A 14426-nucleotide genomic window follows, 5' to 3' on the forward strand; every position below is an offset into this window, starting at 1 on the left:
AGTGCACTTTCAATGGCTTCATGGAGAGTCAGTTTTTTTATGGTGACCAATTGCATTTCTGTCATCTCTTTTGCTAGAAAAGAAAAGTAACAGCAAGTATATAAGCTTAATACCTGGCAGAGCATCCTAGTACATATCTGTGGAATTTAACGCCCATTTTTGGGACCCTACTATGTGTTGCTCTTTTGCTTAGAGCCAGGGGCACAGTGATTAATCAAATATATTATCTTGGGCTGGAGGAGTTCACAGTATAATAAGTAAGAAGGACACATAAGTAAGCAAACTGCAAGGAAATGGGAAATGGGAAAAAATTGAGAGGAGGTATAGGGACAAAATTCCTTAAGTATGGCAGGGTCCTGGTGGACAAAAGGTTTCCTGGAATTCAGCAAGGAGAAAAAAGTGGGGAAAGGGCAATACAGAACAAAGGCACAGCATAAGAGAAGGCTCGGCATGTGCCAGATCATAAAGTGGGTGCAGTGGGGAGGAGAAGGGAGAGGAGCCACAGGCTGAACAACAAAGGATTTTGAATGTCAGGTTAAGAAGCAGAGAGAGACTTTAACCAGAAGGAGGTGGGATTTTGAAGGAATCTGGGCAAGAGAGTGTACTAAGCAGGAATGTTTTAGAAAGCTGGGAGAGGAGGTGCTGAAAAGGTGACCTTGGGGCTCGAAGGCCAGTCCAGAGGCTATGACAGTTGCCTAGAGAAAATCATTGGACAGCTACAAGACCAATCTTAATAGCACCGTGGGGATAACAAAATCCATTAAGCTTTGAGTGAGGACTTCAGGGCATCTTTTTGGTCAGAAAAATCATCTCAGAATCATCTCAAAATCAGAAACAACAAACTTGGTGTCAGCCTCTGAGTCTGACTTTTAGTGTAAAAAATACAGTCATTGTAAGTATAGAGTATGGAATTTAATTCACAGGCTCAGTGACATTCTATATGGATGGTCCCAAGTATCTTAATCAAATACAGAGTACTAAAGTTAGGATTCCTAAGACATTGTCAACATTCTAAGGCTGGAGGAGTCCCTTCCTTGGTATTCCTACAGCCTTCTCTGTGTACTACTTCATAGCATTTGAACCGTATTCATTGCGATTGTTTGTGTCTTCATTACACTGTGAGTCCTTTGAAGTTAGCTACTGCATCGTGTTCACCTCATTTCTTAGCATCCAGACAGCAGATGGTATGGAGTAGGAAGTTCAGTGAATGTTTACTGAACTTAAGTAAACCTTCAAAAATATATCTTTTGCATCCTCATTTTACAGATGGAGAAATTAAGGCTTAAAGAGAGGAATAACTCAATAATTTGAACGAGGCAAGTTCAAATAGGAAAGTAACCATCGAGTCAGAAATAAATCTTAGTTTATTTTGATTGCTTAACATTTTTGTGGCTGTTTACTCCTCCTGCCCCTTTTGGTTTGCTAGCTAATTAGCCAGAAGTTGGAAGCATTTCTTTGTTATGAAAACGAATGATCATGCAAATGTAGTCCTTACCCTTGTTTAAGTACAGGATTTGTTTCTTCAGTCCCTGCACTGACTCAAAAGCCAGAAGTCAACAATGCCTCCAGTGTAAGGTTTCATTTTCCTCTGAGAACACACAAACACACACACACACACACACACACACACACACACACACACCCATGCACAGGCATGCAAACAGAACATAAGCACGTGATTCAAACAGAGCAGCTGAAAAGGATGTTTTGGATGAAATCTTGGCATTTATTGTTGCTGTGTGACCTGGGGAAGTCCAGGATGCCAGGATTCTCTTCCATGCTCCTTTGTGAATGGGGATAGGACCTCTATCTCAAAGGGTAATTTTACAATTAAATGGAGGAATAGAATCATTTCATCACAGAGTTGCTCTCTCACCGTGGGCCAGCCAGCTAGCCTTTCTGAGCCACTGTATCTGATCTGTCAAATGGATTAGATTAGATGATTTACAGAATCCCTTGAAGCTGGAACGTTCTATGATTCTCCTCCCCTGGGATCTAATTGGATTCGGGATGGGATGTTGCAAGGGCTGGAGACAAGGAAAGAGTGATGCTGCCCTGATGCCTTGCTGGTTTCTGCTGCCTAGCCAGGGCTCCCTCTTTGATGTAGGCCTTTTATCAGGGTATGTTTGTGCTCTCTCCAGGGTTTGCCTGGCCATTGCACCAGTCCCCATTCTGTTCCTCATGGTTTGGGAAAGAGCCAGTAGATGAGGAGACTCGCAGGCAGGATTTCTTCCCAAGAGCAGCTTGGATGGTGAAACTCACAAAGTCCAGAGAGATTTCCTGTTTTGTTTTCCACAAGCTCAAGCGACTCTTGATTACAAAACACACACTCACACAAAAACAAAAACACATACACAAACAAAACAGGATGTTCTCTCTCCTCTCATTGCTAGAGTCAAAGCAGTCTCTTACCATCTGGGTCACTTTCATCCATGGCCCCAGATTTCACCATTATGGTAGTAAGTAAGCCCTTAGTACTGGCTGGAGATGTTACAGAATCTTATGCCCAGAGCCATTTTGCACGTTAATTGTAGTAAAGGGGAACCTGTAAGTGGAGGAAGGAGGTCCATCAGTCAGCATGACCTCATGTGATCCCATTGCTTTCTGTCCTCAAGAGACCCCGACCCCCACCCCCACCCCCACCCTGTGCTGGTAGAGCAGCGGACATTTGTTTCTAACATAGGTTCTGATTTGTAGTAGGAAGAGTGCTAGGTGCATATGCAAATGTTGAGAGAAATATACTAAAAAAATATTGTTGTTCACTTGAAATTTGAATTTAACTGGGCATCCTGTATTTTTGTTTACTGACTCTGGCAACCCTTTAAGGGCAACCCTAATGCCCTTAAAGTGTATGCTGTATTACATGCTTCATGAACATTAGCTTTCACTATAATTCTTTTTTGTTTCTTTATTTAAAAATTTTTTTAATGTTTATTTATTTTTGAGAGAGAGAGAGAGAGACAGAGTGTGAGCAGGGAAGGGGCAGAGAGAGAGAGGGAGACACAGAATCCGAAGCAGGCTCCAGGCTTTGAGCTGTCAGCACAGAGCCCGATATGGGGCTTGAACCCACAAACCATGAGACCATGACCAGAGCCGAAGTTGGACGCTTAACCTACTGAGCGTCCCAGGTGCCCTGGTCTTCTTTGTTTCTTTAGATCATTACTCTAAATTCAGGATAAATTAGTCATTTGTTTATTCCCTACTGGAGAATATGGGTGAAAACACACGGCAGGAGTATTGGGGCCTCCTCATCAGAGTCACTTAGAGAAATGTGGTAGAGGCTAACACAATAGCATTCTTGTTTTGTTTGTTTTTTCCTCTAAAAAGCTTTATTGTTTCCTTTTGGCCTTTGGCTTGGGAAAGGGATCTGGGGTGGTTAAAAGGCTGCCTAATGGTTGCAGGGAGAGGCTCAGGCAGAATCTCCGACACCAGGGGGATGTCAGGGGAGGGTCCTCAAAGGCTGCTGGGCTCCAGTTGCTTCTAGTTGTGCTTCAGGGTCAGCCTTTCAAAGAAATACTTGCCCAGCCCAGCTAGGGGAGCAGCGAGCATGATAAGGTGAGTCAGGTGGTCACCATCTTCTTGATGAGTTTCACCTCCTCATCTAGGAAGTGGTTCTCCAGGAAGTCACAGAGATGGGGGCGTGCTTGGGCAGAACACAGGGCAGGCAGCTTCAAGAGGGCCTGGTTCAGGTTCTTCTTCAGAACCTCCATGGTGTCTAGAGTTTTTCTCCACTCATCTTGGAAAGGCTTTTGAATGCTTTGGAGGAGGGCACGTTTTGCCCTTCAAGAAGCTAGTTTTGCATCTTCAAGAAGCACTCAGTGCCTTTGCATTTCTGCTCAGCCGACTTGCAGAAGAAGTGGCGCATACCCTCCCGAGCTACACTGTCAAGGTGGAAATAGAAGCCCAGAGAGAGGTAGGTGTAGGAGGCCCACAGATGCATATCGACCCTAACCCTAGTGGTTAGGGCTAACGGTGGTCAATGGCAGCCTCCACTTTGACAGAATAACTCTGAAGAATTTGAGAGCTCATGTTTGTTTGGCAACAAGGAGCTAAGCTCAGAATGCAGTGTTGCCTGGTCCTGGAGACAGACAGAGGATGGCTGAGAAGATGGTTCTGAAGGTTGTAACTGGAAGAGGTTGGAGGGTGGTCAGAGGCTGGAAGAAGGGGTGTCCCTGGGTCTGTTCTGGCCGAATACTATTGAAACAAGAGGCAGATCTGCAGGACAGCCACGCACGGTGTGACAATAGCATCCTTGCTACTTACCTCCTTTTGTATCTGTGTATTGGGTAGCTAAGGAGGCAGACCCCAGACCTACTTTACACAAACATGTTACACCTGAGTCTTTTGACAACGTAGGATGGAAAAAGTGACACCTGGGTAATCAGGTGTCCTTGGTTATAGGCAGTGTGACACTTTCATTTAAAAAGTACAAAGAGGCTCTGTGCTGGCAGCTCGGGGCCTGGAGCCTGTTTCCGATTCTGTGTCTCATTCACTCTCTGCCCCTCCCCCTCTCACACTCTGTCTCTCTCAAAAAAGTAAATAAAAATTTTAAAAATTTAAAAAGTACATAGAAAGTAACATAAAAGAAAAAGAAAGGACATAGGGTCCATTACCTGGTAAAGAGAAAAGAGATCAATGCTAAGTTTAAAAAAGAGCTGAATCCTCAGTGCCTTGAAACATTAGTGTAAATGGAGTGACTACAGCGTGAAGCACACCTGAACCTGAACATGAGCTTGATGTTTTTCGGTGTCCATTTATTTATTCAGCAAATATTGACTGGATATCAGTGCTAGGCCCTGTGAGAATACTTGTGTGAATAAGGCATGGCCCGTACCCTTGGTGTGATCCGAATCTGTTGGATGAAACAGGCAAGGGAAGGTGACAATAGGTGTGGTCTAGCGTGTTATGGTGTCCAGAAGAGGGGAATGATTCAAGACTTAAGAATTAGTCCCAGAATAAAGGGATATTTCCTTCCTTGGAGTACAAGGAAGGGGAGTAGGGAATATTCTAGCAGGGAGAAAAGAAATCTTTTTAAATAAAAAGACAACGAGGCACATTGCAATTCTATAGAACGTTTATCATCATTGAGAGGAAGGGTCAGCAAACTGTGGACCTAGACCAAATTTGGCCTGCTTCCTGTCTTTGTCAATAACGTTTTATCAGAACACAATCATGCCCATTCATTTAAAGTATCTCTGTCGCTTGTGGGCTACAAAGACAAAGCTAAGTTAATTGTGGCAGAGACTACCTGGCCACAAAGCCAAAACTATTTGCTATCTGGCCCTTTACAGAAGGAATTTGTTGTCTCCTAACTTAGAGCACGCTTTTCATAGGAATTTACTGTGGTGAGAATGTTAGAGGTGGCATGAGGGTGGACATTAGCATGTAAGGGAACATCACAGGAGTGGTGAACGATGAGCCCGTGGAAGCCATCAGGAGCTAGAGTAAGGAGCTTAGGCTTTATCCTGAGGGCCTTGGCGGGGAGCCTCTGAAGGTTTCCACACGGGGAGGTGAGATGGACCAAACATCTGCAAGAATTCTGGTGACTTTACTTACTGTGCTAAGCACTGGGTAGTGTGTAGAATTGTGGAATCCTTATGTGGTACACTTGAAACTAATATAACTGTTAATTATACTTCAATTAAAAAGGGGTGGGGAGGGGCAGGGCCTGGGCCCAGACTGTTTTCATGAGATCCCAGCTCCATCACATTACTGGCTGTGAACCTCAGACAAGTTATTTCTGTGGACCTCAGTACTCCAATGGGTAGAGTGGGAAATGACGATAATAATAATTGTGATATGGATTGCATGGGGTGGAGAAGACTACATAATTTAATTCAGGTAGAGTGCTGGGCCCCAGAGGAGGTTCTCAGCAGTTGCTGTTACCACTGTCCTGCCTCAGTGACCATTCTGGCTGCCTGGGGGAGAGAACGGCTCAGAATGGGAGAACCTGGTGGCAGAGTGTTAGGTCTTTGGGAAAGACATGGTGGCCTGTGCCTAGGTGGGTTGCTCTGAAGCTTGGGTCAACTCTGGTCCCTGGGATCTTCACTCTCAATCTCTCCACCATGATCATCATCATCTCTTCTGCCCTTCTTTATTCCAGGCCTTCAAGAGCGCACTGATGAGCTCCTACTGGTGCTCTGGAAAAGGGGATGTGATCGATGACTGGTGCAGATGTGACCTCAGCGCCTTTGATGCCAGTGGGCTCCCCAACTGCAGCCCCCTCCCACAGCCAGTGTACGTATGTGTGCGTGGTCCCTCTTCCTCTGGCCACCCCTTTCATGGACTCACACTCCTGTCCCCGAGTGCATCACCAGATCCCTGAAGTCTCTGTGACCTGCCTCATCCTTTGAGAAAGCGGAATGTTTGGGGAGAATAGAAACCAGATTTTTTAAATGATCCCCTCCATTTATCATTACTTCCGCGCTCATCTGTTTAGGAGACATTTACTGGGCACTGACAGCTGCTTAATCAGTTCCTGTGTTGGTCACTGGGGCTACTGAGGTAAGGAGGGTGTAGAATGTTGTCTAAGAAATGTCATTTAATTCATTCATTCAACAAATAATTTTTGAACACCTGCTGTGTGTCAGGCACTGGGGAATTCATCAGTGAATAAGACAGTCTGTGCACTTAGGGAGCTGACCCTTTAGTGAGGGGATAGATATCAAAGCAAAAACAGGAAAATATGATACATTTCAAAAAGCTGGGGCGCCTGGGTGGCACAGTCGGTTAAGCATCCGACTTCAGCCAGGTCACGATCTCGCGGTCCGTGAGTTCGAGCCCCGCGTCAGGCTCTGGGCTGATGGCTCAGAGCCTGGAGCCTGTTTCCGATTCTGTGTCTCCCTCTCTCTCTGCTCCTCCCCCATTCATGCTCTGTCTCTCTCTGTCCCAAAAATAAATAAACGTTGAAAAAAAAATTCAAAAAGCTAATAAATATATGAAAGAAAGACGAAGAGGTGCTAGGAGAGAACAATGTGGTTGGTGCATTAGTTGGAGGGGAGGGAGGGAAGCCTCTCTGAAAAGACCTGAATCAGAGTAGTTTTCCAGGCAACAAATGGCACCATCGTGGTTCAAGCAAAAGGAGGAACACATGTGAAAGCCCCAATGTGGGAAATTCAGCATTCAGGGAAGTAAGAGAAGATCATCTCAACTGATGCAGTGTGATTAAGACAGTGCTGTGAGGAGCATAGGAGAGAGGAGCAAGAGCCAATATGGGGGAACCAGAGGCCCATAGCATCCCTTTGTGTGTGTTAGGGAGATTACAGCATAAGATAGTTCTTGAAGAGGTAGTGTAATGGAAATAGAGAAGGAATCTGGGCTGGGCACAAGGAAATTACCATCGTAGTTCTGTGCCCAACATGCTGTGTAACTTTTCACAAATAGTTTTTCTTTTCCTTGCTTCCCTACCTGTGAAATGAGGTGATTGAACTTCCCAGCCTCTAAGGACTTTTCCAGTTCTGACCTTCAATCGTTGTGCTGTGTCGTAACTTATAAAAGGATTCTCTGGGACTCCTGCCCTCTCTGAGGGAGTGTTGATTTAAAGATGTTATAGATCTGACTGATCTGTTGGGGGATTGGAGAGAATGGCAGGAAGGTTGAGGCTACTGTATCTGAAGGCACTGTGAATTTAATTAACAACAAAGCATCATTGATAATATGGTTTAGATACATGGAAAAATCAATTTTCTGTGAGCATATATCATATGCTTGGGTTAATTTACTGGATCCCACACTGATCCTGAAAGGTAGCTATTCATAACCCTGTTTTATGGATAAGGAAATGGAGACTGAAAGAGGTATAATGAATTGCCAGAGTCCATACAAAGGCTTGTTGGTGGGTTGAAACAGGATTTGAGCCTAGGGTGAATCCTGTGCTTTTAATCTTGAGATGTGCACATGCTTTTGGAGCCCAGACAATGCTGACTGGGAAATGACCAGCCTTCCCCATCACCCTTTCTAGGCTTCGTCTGTCCCCAACAGTAGAGCCCTCCAGCACAGTGGTCTCCTTGGAATGGGTGGATGTTCAACCAGCTATTGGGACCAAGGTCTCTGACTATATTCTGCAGCACAAGAAGGTGGATGAATACACAGATACAGACCTGTATACAGGTAAGTAGGAAGCCCATGACTTCACATTTTGTTGGGGTGGCGTGACAGAGGAGAGAAATGGATTTGGAGACTTACTGTCATCTGATGTGGGAAGGCATTTGAGATTTCATTGTTTTGTGATTGTCACCTGGTGCCCACACCTGTATGCCTTTTTATATGATTTTTCAGTGGGGAAAGATATTAAATTGTGGTTGGAAAGAATTTCTGATTCTCTGAGATGGATCGTTAAAGTCATATATCAAAGTGTTAATTTAGAAAAGGATTTAACCTTTTCTGCTTGGAAAGGCCTACAGGTCACATGTTTGAATAACAGAGTCTGTAAGTATATAATCTCTGGGACGGAGATAAACTCAAGGAATTGTCTTTTCTAGTGAGACATACCATCTCTAGTGAGATAGCTGTCTTCAGTGGTGGGGAAGAGGGATTTGGAAATGATTCACACATTTGGGAGGAGATGAGAAAAGGGACTCTTCAGAGTGCTACATTTGGTTGTGACTCTGAGTTGCTCTCCTTGAATTCTGAATGTCTGATAGAGCCAGGAAGCTGTGCCATCCTGGAGATTGGCTGTGTGGGGGCGGGTTTGGCTTCAAGGCAGGCCAGGAGTCTGGGTCTGTGGTAGTCAGGCATAGGCTGACTGTATCTGAAGGCACTGTCAATTTAATTAACAATGAAGCATCATTGAGAATATGGTTTAGATATATGGCAAACTAACCAATTTTCTGTGAGCATGTATTGTATGCTTGGGTTATGCCCAGTCATCACTGGAACCAAGTGAAGCCTGGCCCACAGGGACCCCTGGAGCTGTAGGAACTGGCAGGCACCAGGATGGGTTGGAAGCTTGAGTTCGTGAGAGCCTGGTGCCGTGAAAGCTTCTGGGGCCTCAATAGCGGGTACAGGGTTCTTGGTGAAGCCACGCACACACTTCTCTCTCCTTCCACAGGGAGGATTTCTCTCTCTGAATTGGTCTGTCCCATCTTGGGGGAAGTTATGATAGTGAATCTTATCTTTCTTAACCTGCTTACTATTGCTTTTCCTGTTTTTGTGCCTCACCCAAGTACTATAATCCCTTACCTAGAAACTTTAGTTCTTGCGGACGTATTTTTCTGCATGGCTACCTGTTGAAATTGATTTGGGGAGGGCGGGGGTCAGAGGAACAAGTGCCGTCATTTTTCTAACTTCACTCTCCAAATGATTAGCAGCCTTGCTTACAAATCAAGTAAATGGATCCCACCCAGAGAGTTGTGAGATTTTGCCAAAGTCCTACAACCAGTACCTAGTAGAGTCAGGCTTTATAACCAAATCTCACTCCAGCACCGTGCTCATTCTTTATGTAACATCAGACTTCATGATGGAAGACTGAATACTCGTTTGCTGAGAGATTTTTGTTTTGTTTGAATTAGAAATGGATGTTGAATTTTCTGCCTATTGAAATGATCATATAGTTTGTTTCTTTGTGAATATTGTAGATTACATTTAAAAATATGATAAATTACATTGATGGATTTCCAAATGATAAAAAAAAACACCTTACATTTCGAGAGTAAGTAAATCCCACATGGTCATGATGCATTATCTTTTTTTTTCTTTCTACATATTGTTGGATTTGATGTGTTAAAATTTTGTTGCGAATTTTTTGCATCTATGTTCCTGAGAGATTCTGATCTGTAGTTTTCTTGTAATGCTTTTGTCTGTTTTTATTATCAGGATTAATTCTGGCCTCGCAACGTAAATTTGCCCTCGCAAAATATTTCCTTCCTTTCCCATTTTCTAACAGTTTGGGTAGAATTAGCAGTATTTCTTCCTTAATTATTTGATAGAATTCACCAGTGAAAAAACCTGGGCTTGGAGCTTTCCCTGTAGGAAGGTTTAACTACCAATTTAATTGTCTGATAGATACAAGGCTATTCAGATTATAGCTTGTGTGTTTCAAGAAATTTGGCCATTTCATGTAGGTTATAAAATTTACTGGCAAAAAATTGTTCATAACATTCTATAATTAGTCTTTTAATACCCATGGAAATTTAGAAATTATAGCGATCTCTCTCTCATTCTTGATTTTGGCAGTTTGCCTTTCTCTCTCTCTCTCTCTCTCTCTCTAATCAATCTGGCTCAAAGGTTATGTAATTTATTTACTTTCTCAAGCCAGTCAACTTTGGTTTCATCTGTTTTCACTATTGTTACCCGTTTCATTGTGTTCTGTTGGGATCTTTATTATTTCTTTTCTTTGGCTAACTGGATTTAGTTCACTCCTCTTTTTCCTGGATTTTTAAGGTAGTAGCTAAGGTTATTGTTTTGAGATTTTTCTTATAAGCATTCCCCCTAACTACTGCTTTAGTGGCTTACCAATTTTTGATAAATTGAGTTTTCATTTTCATTCAGTTCAAAATATATTCTAATTTCCCTTTTGTTTTCTTCTTTGACTTACAGATTCTTTATGGCTACTTATTTAATGTTACTTATGTTCCAAATATTGGGGATTTTACAGACATCTTTTTGTTATTGATGTCACTATATATCAAAGAACATAATTTTTATGACTTTAATCATTTTAAATTTATTGAGACTGGCTTTATGGACCAGAATCTGTTCTGTCATTATTTTCAGCATCCACTTTAAAACTCTTAAGGACTGAAAACAAACTAAGGGTAGATTGGGGGGGTGGGGGGTAGGGGAAAATGGGTGATGGGCAGGGAGGAGGGCACTTGTTGGGATGAACACTGGATGTTGTATGGAAACCAGTTTGACAATAAATTATATTAAAAAATAAATAAAAGGCCAGGGGCGCCTGGGTGGCTCAGTCGGTTGAGCGTCCGACTTCAGCTCAGGTCACAATCTCGCGGTCCGTGAGTTTGAGCCCCACGTCAGGCTCTGGGCTGATGGCTCAGAGCCTGGAGCCTGCTTCCAATTCTGTGTCTCCCTCTCTCTCTGCCCCTCCCCCATTCATGCTCTGTCTCTGTCTCAAAAATAAATAAAACGTTTAAAAAATTTTTTTAAAAAATAAAATCTTTGATCAAATGTAAAAAAATAAATTCCATTTAGTTATCAAAAATAAAATAAAATAAAATATATTTCTTGTAGGCAACATATATTTAGGTTTTTTGTATATATTTTTTAAATCCAATTTGACACTGTTACCTTTAAATTGGGGTATTTGGACCATTCATATTTAATGTGATTTTCTTTTTTTGGTCAGGTTTAGTTTTGTCATCTTGCTACTTATTTTCTGTTGTCCCATCTTTCTTCTCTTTTTTTCTTTTTTTGGATTGGGTGTTTTTATGATTCCTTTTTATCTCCTTTGTTGACTTATTAACTATATATCTTTTTTTTATTTTAGTGGTTACTTTAGTGTTTATATATGCATAGTCAGCATATCATGATATACCTTCAAAGCTATTATACCACTATATATATAGTATAGGAACCTTATAATAGTATACTTTTATTACTCCTCTCCTAGCCTTTATTATATTGACATACATTTTGCATATATATATGCATGCTATATTCTATAACATGTCATTATTTTTCCCTAAAGAATAATTCTATTTAAAGACATTTAAATAATAAGAAAAGTAATTTTATTTTTTTAAGACAAAAATAATTTTATATATTTACCCATGTATGTAGTTACCATTTTTGCTGCTCATCATTCCTTCACATACATATTTTAATCTAATTTCATTGTCCTTCCTAAAGGATGTCTTTTTCTATTTCTTACCTTTCAGATCTGTTAGTGATAGATTCTTTCTGCTTCTGCTTTTGTAAGTTGTTATTGCTGGATATAGAATTCTAGATTGACATGTTTTTCTTTTAGTAATTTAAAACTGTTGCTTCTCTGTCTTGCTTACATTGTTTGCATTGAGAAATCTGCTTTTATTCCTACCTTTGACCCCCTGTATATACATACCATTTTTGTCCTGTGGATGCTTCTAAGATCTTCTCTTTAGTCCAAGTTTTGAGCAATTTTATTATTTTATTGTGCTTGAGGTTCATTGAGCTTCTTGAATATGGGGGTTTATAGTTCTATCATGTTTGGAGATTTGGGGGCCATTATTTTTTTTTATATTTTTTTCTTCCTGACCATCTTTATTCTCCTTCAGTGACTCTAATTTTATGTGTTTTTGGCCATGTGAAGTGATTCTATTTTTTTTTTTTAACTCTTTGTTTAATTTCGGATGGATCTTCAATACCTTCTGCAAAGTCTAACCTATTTTTGACCCCATCTGGTAAATTTTTCGTCTCAGACATTATAATTTTCATCTTTAAAAGTTCAGTTTGGGTCTTGTTAATATATCACACACTTTAACATTTTTGACATATGGAACAGAGTTATAATTGTTTTAATGTCTTTATATGCTAATTCTAATGTCTCAGTCAGTTTAAATGTATTGGTTTCTTTCCTCATTATGGGTTACATTTTCCTGCTTCTTTACATGCCAGGTAATTTTTGACTGGATGCCAGACATTTTTATTTTTGCCTTGTTGGTGCTGGATATTTTTGTATTCCTATATTTTTTAACTCTGTTCTGGGACACAGTTAAATTACTTGGAAATAGTTCTATTCTTTTTGAGTCTCACTTTTAAGATTTGTTAGGTGGAACTGGAGCAGTGTTTAGTCTAGGGCTAATTATTCCTTACTACTGAGGCACAAGATTCTTCTATGTGCTCCACACAATGGCCTATGAATTATGAGATTTTCCAGTATGGCTGGTAGGAACAGCCACTATTTTTGGCCCCTATATGAACACTTGGCAGCGTTCCATCTAATCCTCTTGAGGTAGTAGTTTCCTCACCTACATTCATTAGTCAGTACTGTGGTGAGTGTTGAAATGGGACCCTCCACAGATCTCTTCAATTTTCTCTTTGTGTAGCTCTCCTCTCTCCATTCTTTTATCCCTGTAGTCATTTTTGATCTCTTCAGACTGAGAACTGGGTCTTCTCAGTGCAGGGAATCTTGCAGGCCTCCCTCTCACTGCACAGTGATCTGGAAACTCTCTAAAGGCAGTAATCTGGAAAATTTTAAGGGCTCACATAATTTGTTTTCAATTTCAATCTTTCAAGATCTCTGGCCTTTGTTGCTGAGTTCCAGTTTGAACATTTGTTTTATACTCTTTCTTTTCCTTTTTTAATTTCTTTATGTTTCAGACAGCTGGGGAAATTAATCCTAGTGGCTGTCCATCTGGTCCAGAAATGAAAATCCAAGATTCTTCCTTCTGATTGTCTAGGAACCAATGCTCTGATCCAAGAATTTATTTCCTTCCTTTCTTTCTTTCTTTCTTTCTTTCTTTCTTTCTTTCTTTCTTTCTTTCTTTCTTTCTTTCATATACATGAAGCTTACTTGTTTTTAGTTAATGGTCTGAGGTTACCCCACACAGATATCACCCCTTCTTCTTCCTGCTGTCACTCAGAAGTTTGAAGGTAATGATATAGCTACTTCCATCTTTATAAGTTCTTCTAATCCTTTCTTGTGTGACTTGACTTTCATTATCCCCATTGTTCAGCTCGAATTTTTTAGTGGGTAGCTGTCTACAAAGAAGAAGATAATGACTTATTTCTGTATAATTTGGAATCCTCCCATAATGCCTGACCCACATAGATTTTCAATGTTAATGAATTGAGTTGTTCATGGGTAGATATCAATATATGTATGTATATGTGTATAGATATAGATATTTAGTCTTATGTAGCCCTAGAGACTAGCTGAGTATATAATAAGCCTTCTAAAATGTATCATGGTCAACTGATGCTATGGATGATTGGGGGCTATCTGAAGCAAAAACTGGTTTTTTTGTTTTTTGTTTTTTGCCTCTATGTCATCTTTACCATGTCTCAACCATCTCGAAACTTCACCTGGCTCAAATTTAAATATTCCAGCTCATCTGATTGAGTTTTATCTTAGAGGATAGAAGCCTAATGAAGGGGTATGGACTTTGGAAAACTTGGCTTCTGCTTTCAGTTTCCACCACTTTGCACTGAGAAATCTAGGGCCAGTCATAATCTTTTCTAGGTCTCAGTTTCCTTATCCATGGAATGGGAAAAATAACAATCACTGAACATGCTACCTTCAAGATCGAAGGTAGTAAAGTTCTTGGGACAGAGTAGGTACTAGTAAATTTTAGTTGCTTCTCATTTCTATGAATTAAAAACAATGAAAGGAAAATTAAATGTTCAGAAGAAAACAACAAAGTAAGGTGTAAGACTTGTTTTGGATGGAGAGTTAGGATTACTCACACACTTGGCCAGGTGAGGCCAGAATAAGGAAATGCGGGTTTTCTCCTTTGATCTCTGGATTTTCACCAACAGCCGAGTCCAGTGCT

The 14426-nt window shown here is 41.0% G+C and overlaps 1 protein-coding gene and 1 pseudogene across 4 annotated transcripts in view; one reads left to right on the plus strand and one right to left on the minus strand.

Moving 5' to 3' along the window:
• ASTN2 (astrotactin 2) overlaps window positions 1-14426 on the plus strand; it is an 873140-nt gene that overhangs the window by 713502 nt on the left and 145212 nt on the right. For all 4 annotated transcript variants that reach the window (XM_027034940.2, XM_027034941.2, XM_027034944.2 and 1 more), the window contains 2 exons: window positions 6104-6237; window positions 7961-8109. In XM_027034940.2, the coding sequence (XP_026890741.1) occupies window positions 6104-6237; window positions 7961-8109 (283 nt within the window). The remainder of the gene's footprint in view (window positions 1-6103; window positions 6238-7960; window positions 8110-14426) is intronic.
• On the minus strand, window positions 3481-4029 carry LOC106977277 (ferritin light chain-like; annotated as a pseudogene).

The sequence above is a fragment of the Acinonyx jubatus genome, chromosome D4 (genome assembly GCF_027475565.1).
Source record: "Acinonyx jubatus isolate Ajub_Pintada_27869175 chromosome D4, VMU_Ajub_asm_v1.0, whole genome shotgun sequence".
Lineage (NCBI taxonomy): Eukaryota > Metazoa > Chordata > Mammalia > Carnivora > Felidae > Acinonyx > Acinonyx jubatus.